Source organism: Oryctolagus cuniculus, chromosome 7 (assembly GCF_051225735.1).
Source record: "Oryctolagus cuniculus isolate XC-2025 breed Fujian yellow rabbit chromosome 7, ASM5122573v1, whole genome shotgun sequence".
In the NCBI taxonomy this organism is placed as follows: Eukaryota; Metazoa; Chordata; class Mammalia; order Lagomorpha; family Leporidae; genus Oryctolagus; species Oryctolagus cuniculus.
In genome coordinates this window covers 141,905,638-141,918,357 of record NC_142873.1, presented here as the reverse complement: position 1 = coordinate 141,918,357, position 12,720 = coordinate 141,905,638, and the positions used below count along the sequence as shown (strand labels likewise).

The 12,720-nt window shown below is 58.4% G+C and overlaps 1 protein-coding gene across 8 annotated transcripts in view; it reads right to left on the bottom strand.

Moving 5' to 3' along the window:
- Positions 1-10,933, bottom strand: part of NKAIN1 (sodium/potassium transporting ATPase interacting 1) — a 58,574-nt gene extending 47,641 nt beyond the window's left edge. For 4 of the 8 annotated variants that reach the window (XR_016211171.1, XM_051856760.3, XM_089301124.1 and 1 more), the window contains exon 1: positions 10,464-10,654. Coding sequence is in view for 5 of the 8 variants with exons in the window: in XM_051856760.3 (XP_051712720.1) it covers positions 10,464-10,517 (54 nt within the window). In the remaining 3 variants the exon portion in view is untranslated. Of the gene's footprint in view, positions 1-10,463 lie in introns of all 8 variants that reach the window. The other 4 variants (XM_089301126.1, XM_051856761.3, XM_051856763.3 and 1 more) reach the window with 4 other exon arrangements.
- Positions 10,934-12,720: the final 1,787 nt, after the last annotated feature.

Sequence of the window (12,720 nt, the reverse complement as noted above, 5' to 3'; positions counted from 1 at the left end):
CTGGGCAGATGGCTGCCCTGGCACTCACTGGCCGCACTCTTGGGCGAGGCCTGGCACATGGTGCGGGTTTGATGAGGGGTAGCTGCGCTGGCTTGCATTGCCAACAACCCTGCAAGACACGGGCTGTTGCCTTCACCACAGGTATAAAAGTAAGTATAAAAGTAAGGTACAGAGAGGTCGTGCGACTTGCCAAACACCACGCATTAAGTGGCAAGATGGAGCGACTGATCTGTCTGTGTGGCTGCCACGGAGTAAGTGTCCAGAAATACTGTGTTGGGGGCTGGCGTTGTAGCACTGCAGGTTAAGCCACCGTCTGCAATGCCAGCGTCGGTTTTCTACTTCTAATCTCCACTTCTGCACCCGGGAAGGCAGTGGAAGATGGCCCAAGTCCTTGGACCCCTGCCACCCACATGGGAGACCCGGACAGAGTTCCAGGCTCCTGGCTTTGGCCTGGCCCAGCCCCAGCTGTTGCAGCCATTTGTGGAGTGAACCAGTGGATGGAACATATCTCTCTGTCTCTCCTTCTCTCTCTCTGCCTTTCAAATAGCTTCCTGTTCACGTGTACCTGGGAGGCAGCAGGTGATGGCTGAGTTAACTGGGACCTGCCACCTGCATGGGAGATCTAGGTTGCATTCTTAGTTTCTGGCTTCAGCCTGACCCCAGCCTTGGCACTTGGCTCTTGTGGGCACTTGAGGAATAAGCCAGCAAGTGGGAGATCTCTCTCCCCCTCTGTGTCCATCCGCCTTTCAGGTCAATCAATCAGATCAGACCAAATTCTATTCCTCAAGGTGGGGGTGGGCTGAAGCAGGAGAAAATGACCACCGTGTCCTTCAAGGTCAAAGTGAAGTGCTGGGTCTGAGGGACTCCAGGACTCGCTGCTTCCTTCACAGCGGGGCCCAGGCTGATGCCTACATTGGGGGGCCCTGGTACATGCTGTTGAGGGAAGTCTTGTTGCCTCTTCATGACCTCCGCTGGGAAGCCCAAGTTAGGAACCCTGGCTTTTGGCACCAGTCAGACCAACCTCTGCCACTGCCTCGCTGTGTGGCTCTGGGCAAGCGACTCTGCCACTCTGAGCCTCACAGCCCTCACCCAGGACATGGTCCCACCTGCAGGGCTCTCGTGAGGATGACACGAGTGGGCCCATGTGAAGGCACAGGGCCTGGGGGAGAAGAGGGGCCAGGTTTGTTTACTGCCCTGCCACCACCCATGCAGCCACCCCAGCCTTAGATTCTGCTTCTGTGAAGTGGGGGGTCACAGCCGTGCCCCCCACCAAGAGCCCCTGTGAGGACGGCTGAACTACTCCAGGTACTCGTGTCGTAAATGCTCACAGGTCTCCTCCACTTCCGAGACAAAAACACGTGCAGAGACCCCACAGTCCACTTGTGAAACAGGAAAACAGAGCTCTCTAGAGAGGGGCAGGGACTCCCCCAAGGTCATAGGTCACGGTCACAGCAGAGCCAGGCCCACCTGGGAACCAGGTGTCCACAGGGCCCCTGTCCAGGACTCAGCTTCCTTGCGAGACTGACAACGCTTAAAGGGACAACCACAAGAACTTTCATAGCACCTGAGCCATCGTGCTCAGGGCTTGCTGACCCAGGCCACTGATGTGCCCCTCCCCGCCCACCCTTGGCAATGCCAAGGCTGCTTTGACCGGGGGTGGGAGTGGGGGGGGGAAACTGCGTCAGAGGAAGGGAGGGCTGACCTGCCTTCCTGGCCCACCTGGCCGGCCCCTCCACCCCAGGGCTGGCTGCAGAGACCTCAGAAGCAATCCAGGGGCCCGGGACCAGAACACCATTTGTCAGCTTTCGCCTGGTGGTGGCGGGCTTGTCTCCATAGCAACAGTGCAGTGTGAAGGCATCCTGGCATCATTAGGGAGCGCGCTGAGTAGTATAAACAGAGGCTGCACTAGATTACACGCCTATTATGAGCAGTCTCGGGCTCTGAGCACTGGTAATTATGCCTAATTGTGCATTTAATTGTGTAATTGAAAACCCACATCTCTGGTTCAGGCTGGGGCTGCAGAACCTACCCCGCCACCCCCAAAAAGAAAGGCTTAGGAGCCAATTCCTACCCTGAAGACCTCAGGGCTGCCTTTCTTTCGAGGGCAGGGAGTGGCAGAGCAGGCAAAGGGGAAACACCCGCGCCCGCCCGTTTCCCTGCCCCTGTGCCAGGCGCTCAGTCGTGCCGTGGGATTCAAAGTGGGGGCAGGAAGGAGCGTGCTTAAAGCAAAGGGACACGGTAAGAGCACAAAAATGTCCACAATTGTCATCACCCAGAATAAGATACCACTTTATGCCACTGGCACTGGCCCGAGGACCAGCATCTGGGGGCTGCAAGGGGTCTGGTGTCCACACAGTCATTCATCTTACACGTGAATTCTTACTCCTCGCCAGGGACTGGAGACTCACCACCTGCTCGTCAGCCCCACCCCAGCCCTGCAGAGCCTCTGTAGAGTGTGAAAGCCACCAAAGAGCCCAACACCCTCCCCTGATTTCTCATTTCACAGACCAGGCAAGGAAAGGCCCAGAGAGGTCCAGGGCCGGCTCAAAGTTGCAAGGCGAGCGACTACACGAATCCTGGGATTCTGACTGGCAGCGGATGATACGTTTTGGGCACTTTGGTGACCTAGCACCTAGAATCCCACCTGGCACTTACATTACACTTAAGCTGAGCTCCGCTCGGGATGGGGTTTTAGCCGGTAGCAATTCGTACTCTCGGAGCCTTAGTCTTTCTGGAATTCCGGAAACACCTGCAGTGCCCCAGCGGCTAGTGCAGGGCAGAACCTCCCGGCCCTGACCCTCTGCAGTCTGAGACACGACATTACAAACACAGATGCCATCAAGGCCTTCGGGACGGTGACAGCGCCCTCATCCAGGCAGGCAGACAGAGGGAAGGAGAGGTCAGCTGAGGCCCTGCCAACCGGACTCCCAGGTGTGCAGCCCTGAGCAGGCCATCAGAGGCAGCGCTTCCTCCCCGCCCCAGGCCCAGCTCCCCCATCCATCACCACTGCCTGCAGCAAGGTGAGAGCAGTGACTCTGACCTCCTCCTGGGAAGGAGGGAGCTCATTGCTCATTCAGACATAGCTGGCAGGGTGCTTTGAGGTGAGAATGAACCCAGCCAGCTCCCTTCCCAGAGGGTCAGAGGCCCGGAGAGGGCCAAGCCTCCCTCAAGGTGACACCAGGCCCCGCCCAGAGCTCCCCTGCCTTATCTCATGACTGTCCTATGAGGAGGGTGCTATTACTATTCCCATTTTGCAGACAAGAAGACCAAGGGACAGCAAGGCCAAGGTCACACAGATTAAGCAGAACCACTGCCCCAGCGAGGGTCTTCCACAAGTTGGGGGGGACTTGTTCTCCACTTCCCACCCCGCATGCGGCACCTGCTGATCACTGCCTGGGTATTTACGATTCAAAGTCTTTAGGAGCGCCCCCTCTGCATATCACTAAGGAGCCTCCCCACAGCTCTCCCAGGCAGATTATCATTATTCTGATTTAGAGAAGTGCAGGTGGAGCTCAGAGAGGTCAAGTGTCTTACCCAAGGGCATCCAGCTACAAAGAGGCAGAGCTGGAACTCAAGCCACAGCCGGACCCCGGAGCCCAGGCCCTCCCCAGGCCACCTCCCTGCCTCTGCATTTGCCAGCCGCTCCGAGGGGCAGGGGCCGGGAGGCCGAGGTAATCCATTCAATCTTGAAACCATGGTGAACGGCTCTTCTGAACCTCGGTGCCCACTCCCCAGCGCTGGCAGACGCAGGTGACTCGGGGATGCTGGCTTTGCTGGCTGGGGCTCTCTCTCCCTCAGTCTCTGAACAAAGCAGCATCCCTCTCCAGCCCGAAGCAGGGGAAGGCAAGGCACTGGGACATGGCCCAGAGTCAGCTCCACCCCTCCATGGCCTGGAACGACTTTTTAAAAAAAACATGCCTGTGGTCTCAGTCTGCGCTCCTGTCACTCACCTCTCCTAACGCTGGACGACAAGCCCTGTGATCACTGGTCACAGCTTGCTTGATCCACATTTTCGAACAGTTCTTCTCGGATCCTCTCCCCTGATGACTCATCGAGAGTTCTTTCCTGGGCCCTTGTAAGAAGGCACTCTGTTCTTCCAAGCCTCGGTATGTCCAGCAGTAAATGGGTATAAAACCCATACCTGGGGCCGGCGCTGTGCCGTAGTGGGTTAAGTCTCTGCCTGCAGCACCTGCATCCTGTATGGGCACCAGTTCAAGTCCCGGCTGCTCTACTTCTAATCCAGCTCCCTGCTAGTGGCCTGGGGAAGCAGAAGATGGCCCAAGTCCTTGGGCCTCTGCACCCACATAGGGAACCTGGAAGAAGTTCCTGGTTCCTGGCTTCAGATTGGCACAACTCTGGCCATTGCAGCCATTTGGAGAGTGAACCAGCAGATGGAAGATGCCTCTCTCTCTCTCTCTCTCCCTTTCTCTGTCTATAACTCTGCTTCTCAAATAAATAAATAAATAAATCTTAAAAAAAAAAAAAAGCCACCACACCTAACTCACAGAGTGGTTATGGGAGTGACAAGTTGTCCACACAAGTAGTTTCTTGCCGGGGTTACTTTTTCTCAACCTGCACCACAGCTCAAGCCCAACACAGAGCTTGGGACGGGCTGAGATGGGGCGAGGGGGCGTTGGAGTAGCTCTGAGAATCCTCATCACCTAACAGGAACTCATGCCGGGCAGAGCCTCCACTCCAGCCCCGCTCCAACCCCCAGCAGGGAGCACTGGGGCACACAGGGCAGAACTGGGAGCCCAGATCCGGGCCTCACTCCTCAGTCCGTTCCTACTGCTTACGTGGCAGTGGACGAGCCAGAGGGGACAAGAACCAAGACATTCAAAGTGCCCGGCACAGGGCCCGGCTCGCAGCAGACGAAGGAGACCCTCACTGCTGTGCTTTCCCACGGGCCCCGTATTTTTAATTTTTTTTTTTTAAGATTTATTTGAATAGCTACAGAGAGGCAGAGGCAGAGACAGAGAGAGAGGTCTTCCATCCTTTGGTTCAGTCCCCAAATGGCCGCAATGGTTAGAGCTGGCCCAATCTGAAGCCAGGAGCCAGGAGCTTCCTCCGGGTCTCCCACACAGGTGCAGGGGCCCAAGGACTTGGTCCATCTTCTACTGCTTTCCCAGGCCACAGCAGAGGGCTGGATTGGAAGTGGAGCCTCCGAGCCTCAAGCTGGCACCCATATGGGATGCTGGCACTGCAGGCAGCGGCCTTACCCACTATGTCACAGTGCCACCCTGGGCCCCGTATTTTCCACATGAAGAAATGAAGCCTTGGAGTATTTACAGGGATGACCCTGATCACTAAAAGCCTCTCACGTAGGCAGAGATGGGGCTGAAGTGACCTCCCACGTCCAAGTCTCCAGGCCAACAACAGCGAGACAGAGGGAGCAGCAGTTCCCCGGGCCGGGCGCCGCACCAGGTGCTGTCCGGCCATCATCTCACCAAATCCCCCCAACTGCCAAGGGGTAGAAGCGGCTACCCCAAGTCGTGACTACTTTACAGGTGAGGAGGCAGAGGCTCAGAGAGGCTAAGGGACCTTCTGGAAGTCACAAAGCAGAGCAGCAGGGTCTGCCTGACCCCAGGCAGTGCTCTTAACTTCTGTGGCAGATCTGAGAGCGGCTGCCATTTATGAGGCACTTATTTATACATCATCCACCCCCACTCCCCCCGCCTGGGAGCAGAAGCAGGGCCAGTCCCACTCCTCCTCACTCCGCCCACCTCCTAAGGGCCACGAGGGCTGTTGGCCTCAGGCTGTCCATCTGCACCAGGGAGTGGACAGTGTCACTTCACCCAACAGAGAAAGAAGAAGAAAAGGGGCCAGCGGCCTGGACAGTCTCACGCTCCGGACTCTGCAGCCTGGCTGAAGGGCCTCAGGCACCCCGTGCAGAGCCAGCTGTCCCGAGGCAGCCAGGAGCTGGCCGATGCAGCTGCTCAGGAGAGAGGCCCCCGCCGGAGCCCAGCTCCCTCTGGCCTTCACCATCACAGCGGCTAATAACGACATCAATCAGCTTGACCGGGCTTCACACCATTACTTGCAGCTCAGCTGGAAGCTGCACGCCCGGGCTCCTGTTGTCCCCCTCGTCCACCCACCACCTTCCAGAAAGCAAGGAGCTTTCCGGAAGGGGAAAGAATGAAAGCGGTGTCTTCCTGAATACCTACTGCGTGCCTGGCGTATGCCTAAGAAAGGAAGCCCTTTCTACAACTCTGTGAGGTAGGGACCAAGGCTCAAGAGTGCAGGAGAGCAGGTGCATGCGTCCAAGGTCACCCAGAGCCGGCGCCGGAACAGCCATGGCAGTGACACGTTACGGAGCGCCCCCCGGCTCACAGCGCCAGGCACTAAGGCACAGCAATGCGTGAGCCTACCAAAACATCATTTTCATGTTCAGATGGGGAAACTGAGGCTTGGACCCGTCTGAGATGATACGCTGGTTAAAGGTGAGCAGCAGCACAGGGCTGGGGTTGACAGCGAGCTGTCTGTTCAGGCAGAAGAGCGCTCCTACCCTGGTGCTGACACTGACCTTGGGCCAACCTCAGCAGCTCTGGGAGCCTCAATTTCCTCATCCGAAAAAGGGGATAGTAAAGACATCCACCCCGATGTGTGGAATGACAATAAGGACACAAACAGTCCAAGAGCTAAAGTTTATTGATCACTTAACATGTACCAGGCGCGTTGCCAAGCACTTTACATATGTAAGCTCATTTGGTTAAATGAGGTAATGCATATAAAGTGCTTAGCACAGGACTCCTGAGATGGGAGTGATAATGATGATGATGAAGAAATTGATGACCACTCCCTAGGGCAAAGCTCCCTGGTTCATCCCCTTACTGGAAGAACAGAGTAGCGTGGAAGGTTTCAGGAAAGAGGCGAACAAAGAAGAAAGGGCAGGGTCTGGCCAAGGGAGGGAGAAGGCAAAGGAGTAACAATTAGGAATCGTGTTAACAAGCCTTCAAGACAGGGAAAAGCAAAGGACCCAAAGGACAGAACCAGACCGACCAGGATGCAAAGAAACCTCCAGGGCAGGCCACACGTCAGCTCCAGTCCCAGGCAGAGCTGGCAGGACCTTGGGGAGCCAGACCCCGCTTCTTCCCATTTTTCAGACCAAAAAAAAAAAAAAAAAAAAAAAAAAAAAAACAAGGCTCAGCATGAGGAAGAGACTTTCCCGAAGGAGCAGGATGGTAGTGGCCAAGCGGATCTGAATCCAGGCCTCCTGCCTCTCAGCTCAGTGTCCAACCATCTGCTGCAGGTGGCACCTGGACACGTGGGAGCCACAATTCCAGGGCATCTTCCCACGGTATGAATCATTACGATAAAAATAAAAAGCTACCGCTCACTCTGTACCTGGCACGGTGCTACCTCCATTGCGTGGGTTTCATCTCACCACAATGTGAACAGTAAGGAGCTATTTACTTTTGCTCTATTTAACAGATGATAAAAAACTGGTTCAGAGAGGGTAACTCACCTAAGACCACACAGAAGGTGCCAGAGCCAGGACTGGAATCTGGTTCTGTCCTGTTGAACTCCAGGGCCTTAACTACTATCCTACACTTGCAGCCCGAATGACACAGCCCTTGCCTGCTTCCCCAAACCTCCATAACCCCTCACCTCCTACTCCCACACCCAAGCAGATCTATCCCAACTACAGAAGTGTAGAGACCCAGCCTGCTTTGACATAATGATGAGCTCCATTTGAAAAAAGTAAAGTGGGGGCCGGTGCTGTGGTGTAAAGCCTCTGCCTACAGCACTGGCATCCCAGATGGGCGCCAGTTTGGGTCCCGGCTGCTCCACTTCCAATCCAGCTCCCTGCTAATGGCCTGCAAAAGCAGAGGAAGGTGGCCCAAGTGCTTGGGTCCCTGTACCCAGGTGAGAAACCCGGAAGAATCTCCTGGCTTCGGATCAGCCCAGCTCTGGCCGTTGTGGCCATTTGGGGAATGAACCAGCGGATGGATGACCTCTCTGTCTGTCTCTCCCTCTCTCTGTCTGTAACTCTAATAAATAAATAAAATATTTTAAAAAGAAAAAGCAGAGTGGCACAATGTCTCCTCTTCTGTTCTTAGTTGCAAAACACTTAGTTCCCGCCTCCCCCGACAACCCAGTTCCTGGGATGAGAAAACTGAACTGCCCTTCCCCTCTCAGGCTGGGGACTTCCAGAGGCCGGGGGAACATTGTGGAGGCTGCCTGCAGCAGAGGCCCGCAGGCAGAGGGACAGCTGGAGGGTCTCCCTGGGCAACCAGCCTCCCCCACCTTCTCTCCTGTAATACTCACAAGCTGCCCAAAGCCACCAGGCCAGGCCGTGGGAGAGCCGGAATCCCACACAGGTGTCCCCACTCCAGAGCCCCTCGTGCTAGTGAAATCAGGGGTAGGCAACCATTTCTCTGCCAAGGGCCATTCGGATCTATTATGGCACCATTTGCAGGTCACACAAAATCACCAACTTAACACTGAGCCTGCTACAGATGTAGTGAATGTTGAGTCCCACCTGTGGTTGCCTTGGCAGGGCCAGACCACGTGATTTCCAGGGGCCTTATACGGCCCATGGGCCAGACGTTCCCCACCCCTGTGCTATGGGAACGAGTGGGTGCAGCCCAGCCAGGGAGAACTGTGAAGGCAGGGAGGCTGCCTTCTCCGCAGAGCAGTAAGCACCCCAAGGAGCCCTGGACTTCCCAGGCACAGAACGAACTACTTCATAACCAAGAAGACAACAGAGGCTGTGGTCAGCCACCTGGGTCCCCTCTGGGTCACCGTGGTCACCACGTCCACAGGGACTGCGAGCGAGGGACACACTGGTAGCAGGTTTACCTTGGGGGGGACGCTCACCTTCATCTGCTCCAATTATCTACTGATTTATTCATTTTTCCAGGATATAGTTGTTTTCTAATTAAAGAAACCACCCTCATTCAAGGTCTTAGACACTAACAAACATAGAAACAGAATCTTCCAAGCAGTTTCTCGTTTCTTGGCATTTTTTGTTCCTTAAAGTAGATAAAGCAGGTGTTTGTGCCATGAGCTAGGAACCGTCAAATCTCATTCATTTTGCAAATATTCACGGAGTGCCAGGCCCTGGCCCAGCGGCTGGGGATTTAGCAGCCAACAAGACAGGCAATCTCGGCGGCCCTTCTGGAGTTGGCGTTCTCCGCTCTGCAGGCCACGGGGACCCCCATTTACAGACAGCGCAGCCCACTGACCAGAGGCACCGCCCAGTCTCCCACTGCGGGTAGCAGGGCTACAGTGCTCTGAGCCTGGGCTGTTTCTACCATTGCCCAAAAGGACAGGTCTGGGGATGGCGTGTTTGGGGCTGGGGTCCCCGAGAGGAGAAAGGCAAGAGAGAGGCAAAGCTGAGATCTACACACCCGGGCTTAGAGCGTCCCACTATCTTTGCACCTGCTGGGGGGGAGGGGGGCAAGAGAGGACACCCAGGCCGTGGAGTCCAGCTTCCCCAACACTCCCACAGAGTTCTGCCTCCTTAGGAGTCCCCTCACCCCCCCACCCACCGTGGTTGGGCCTGAGCTGAGGGTGGGCAGGAGACTCCCCTCTCCTTAAACGCCCCCCAAGTTCCACTGCCAGCGCCTGACCGGACCGGCACAGTTGCTTTCCCTCGGCCTCCAAATTCACTCTTCTGGCCTCCTGAGACAAGGACCTGAGTTCCCTAAGCAAGGAGGAGGCACAAGTCCCCCGGACGCTCCCGGGGGCACTCAAGTGTCCCCAGGCAATTGGTGCCAGTCCAGGCAGAGGAGCGGACCTGCCTGTCTCCACCCGGCTGCTCTGGGAGAGCTGAAGGCTGGCAGACGACCCACGGCCTCGGTGGCCAGGTGCACGCAAGCTGGGAGGGGTGTCCGGCGCCAGGTGAGGTCACGCCGGCCGGGATCTGGCAGTTCCTGGACACCTCCTCCAGGGGGGCGGCCCCGGCTGCCCAGCCCAGAGGATGAAAGGAGGCAGAAACTGCACAAAAGAGGGTTGAGGGGTTCTCGGAGCCTGTGATGAGCATGGCCCAGAAATGGTCAGCGGTCTGGAGACACATCACAGAGGAACCCGGAGGGAGCACTTTTGTGACACTCACGCCGGGGCGGCGATGGGCGGCAGGGGCCAGAGGAGAGAGCCACGCACACGCGCGACCTGGAGGGACACACCCCCAGCCCCGGAGAGCCAGCCCCTCAGCACGCCCTCCAGCAGGAGGCCACTCGCACCGTGGGGCAGGCGCCGGGCGGGCCGGGGACCCGCGCGCAGGACGCGCTGAGCCGTGCGTGCAGTGCCGGGCGGGGGAGCGCCGGGCACAGCCGAGGAGCGCACACAAAGAGACAGCCGGGCCAGCGGGAGCAGGCTCCGCCCGTCCGCTCCGTGACTCCGGACCACCCCCAACCAGGCACTCGCCCGGGACACACTCCCGGGGGCCACAACCCCAGCCGCACGCCCAGGACCCCGCCCCGCCGCGCCCCACCCTGCCCCGGACGCACGGCGCTCACCAGCTGCAGGCAGCAGAAGGCGACCAGCGTGCAGCGCCCGCTGCACTTGCCCATGGCTCCGGGGCCGCGCGGGCCGCCCACCGCGGCGCCCCCTCTCGCTCGGCGGCCGCCGCCTCCTCCGCACCGCGCGGGCTCCGCGTCCTCTCCGCTGGGCGCCCCGGGCGGCGGGGCCGACCGCCTAGGGCCGAGCCCGGGAGCCCCAGGTCCCCAGGGCTGGCGCCGGCCGCCCGCGCTCCGAGCCCATGGTCCGTCCGACCGCGCGCTGGCTCTGCCGCGCCGCGCCTCCTTTGTCTGGCGGGCCGGCGATCGGGCGCACCGCCTGCCCCGGGGTGGCTGGCGGGGAACGCAGAGCCAGGAGTGCAGACACCGAGCGCGGCGCGGCGCAGCTCAGCACTGCCCAGCTGGGGCAGCAGCCCGGGCGCTCGGCGGCCGCGGCTTCCCGGCCCCACCACGTGGCTCCGCCGCCGCTGCCGCCAACGGGAGGGAGGGAGAGGTGGGTGGGGCGGGGCGGCCGCGGGAAGGGAAGGGAGGGGAGAGGGAAAGGTGGGGGAGGGTGGAAGAGAGGCCGGGCGCGACAAGAGAGAGTGCGGGCTTGGGGGCTGGCAGCCCTGAGCCCAATGCGGACTTGGCCGCTGGCTCGCTGTGTGACCTTGGACAAATCGCGTCACCTCTCTGGGCGTCCGTTTTCTCTTGAACAAAGTGAAGAAACAATACCCTTTTCCGTGTTGATGTGAAAAGGAAATGCGCTCCAGTGAGTAAAACGTGTAGCCCTTGTCTCCTGGAGACAGCTGGAGCACTGCTGGCACCCTGGGTCTGGCCAGGGGTTTCCACGTTTTCCTCTAGTGGCATGTGGGTGCCCAGCCTCCCTGCTGAATGCCCAGCCACGTTTTCTTCCCCACCTCTTTCCTTTTACTGGTGCGAATTGTCCCTGACTGCCTACCTACACCTTCCTGGGGGCCCGGGAGCCAGAGACGAGGGCTGCAGCTCTGTCTCAGATCCCACAGCCCAGGGCCCCGCTAGGCGCCCAAGCACTTGTCAGAGACGGGTGGTGGCCAGGTCTGCCCTGGGCGTGGCCAGCTCCCAACCCGGTTGCCTGGAGGGGGGAGTGGGCCACGGAGGGGGAGCAGAAGACTGCCTTCTCCAAACACCAGGCAGACCCCAGCCCCGCTCCTCCTCATCATCCCTGCCTGCTCCTCACTTCCTCTGATGACCTGGACTACTAGCGTCACCCCAGTGGGGAGCCCACGCCCCGCCTGCCCACCCAGCCTCCCTGTCCCACCTGCTGTCTTTAGCTGCCCTAAGCCCTGCTTTCCATCGAGGGGCTGTCCTGAAAACAATGAAACAACTGAAGTTCTGATGAGTGACGCTGAGAATAAGGGGGAGGTGATGTAGGCCCAAGGTCAGAGGGGACGCCTCCTCCAAGCGGTGGCCTTGATGCTGGGGGACAACAGGAGGGGAGGGGAGAGGCCGGGAGTTGAGAGAGTGGTCTGCAGGGGACACAGGCTGTTCCTTCTTCTGTCCGCTCTTGATTCAGAAGGCAGTACAGATGCGGAGGACAAGCCCACAGTTCTGGACCCACACAGCCTGGGTCCCAGGCCCAGCGCTGTCCCTTGCTTGCTGCTTGCATCACAGGCTCTCAAGTGCATCAATGTCTTCTCCCAGGACTGGCTACAGAATGTGTGGGGCTCAGTGCAAGATGAACATGCGTGGCTCCTGGTTAAGAAGTTAACATGGCAGGCAGGTGGCGCAGTGCTTGGGCGCCCGTTTGCCACGCCTGCATCTCAGAGTGCCCGCGTTCGAGTCCCGATGCCTCCGCTCCCGATTCCAGCTTCCTGCTGGTGGCTGAAGTGCTTGGGTCCCCACTGCTCCCATGGAGGGCCTCAATTGAGTTCCAGGCTCCTGATACTAACCTGGCCCTGTCCTGGCTGTTGTGGGCATTTGGGGAGTGAACCAGAAGATGGAAAAAAAAATCTCTGTTTCTCTGTCTCTCCACTAAGAAGTGAAAATAAATAAATAAATTTTTTTTAAAAAAAAAGAGGGTGACACAGCAGAACACAAAAGCGAGCACGGGGACAGCCCCATGGGACTGCGGGGCCACACGGGCCCATTTTTGCTTGCAGATAAGAGTGGGAACTTGCCCGTGCGGTGTTCGGGGAGTCACAGCTGTGTCCAGCCAGGTTCTGTGACTAGACAGGCGTCCAGCCTCCGTGACGCCGCGCGGCCGAGCAGCAGATGCGCCTTCTACTGGGAAGAGGGT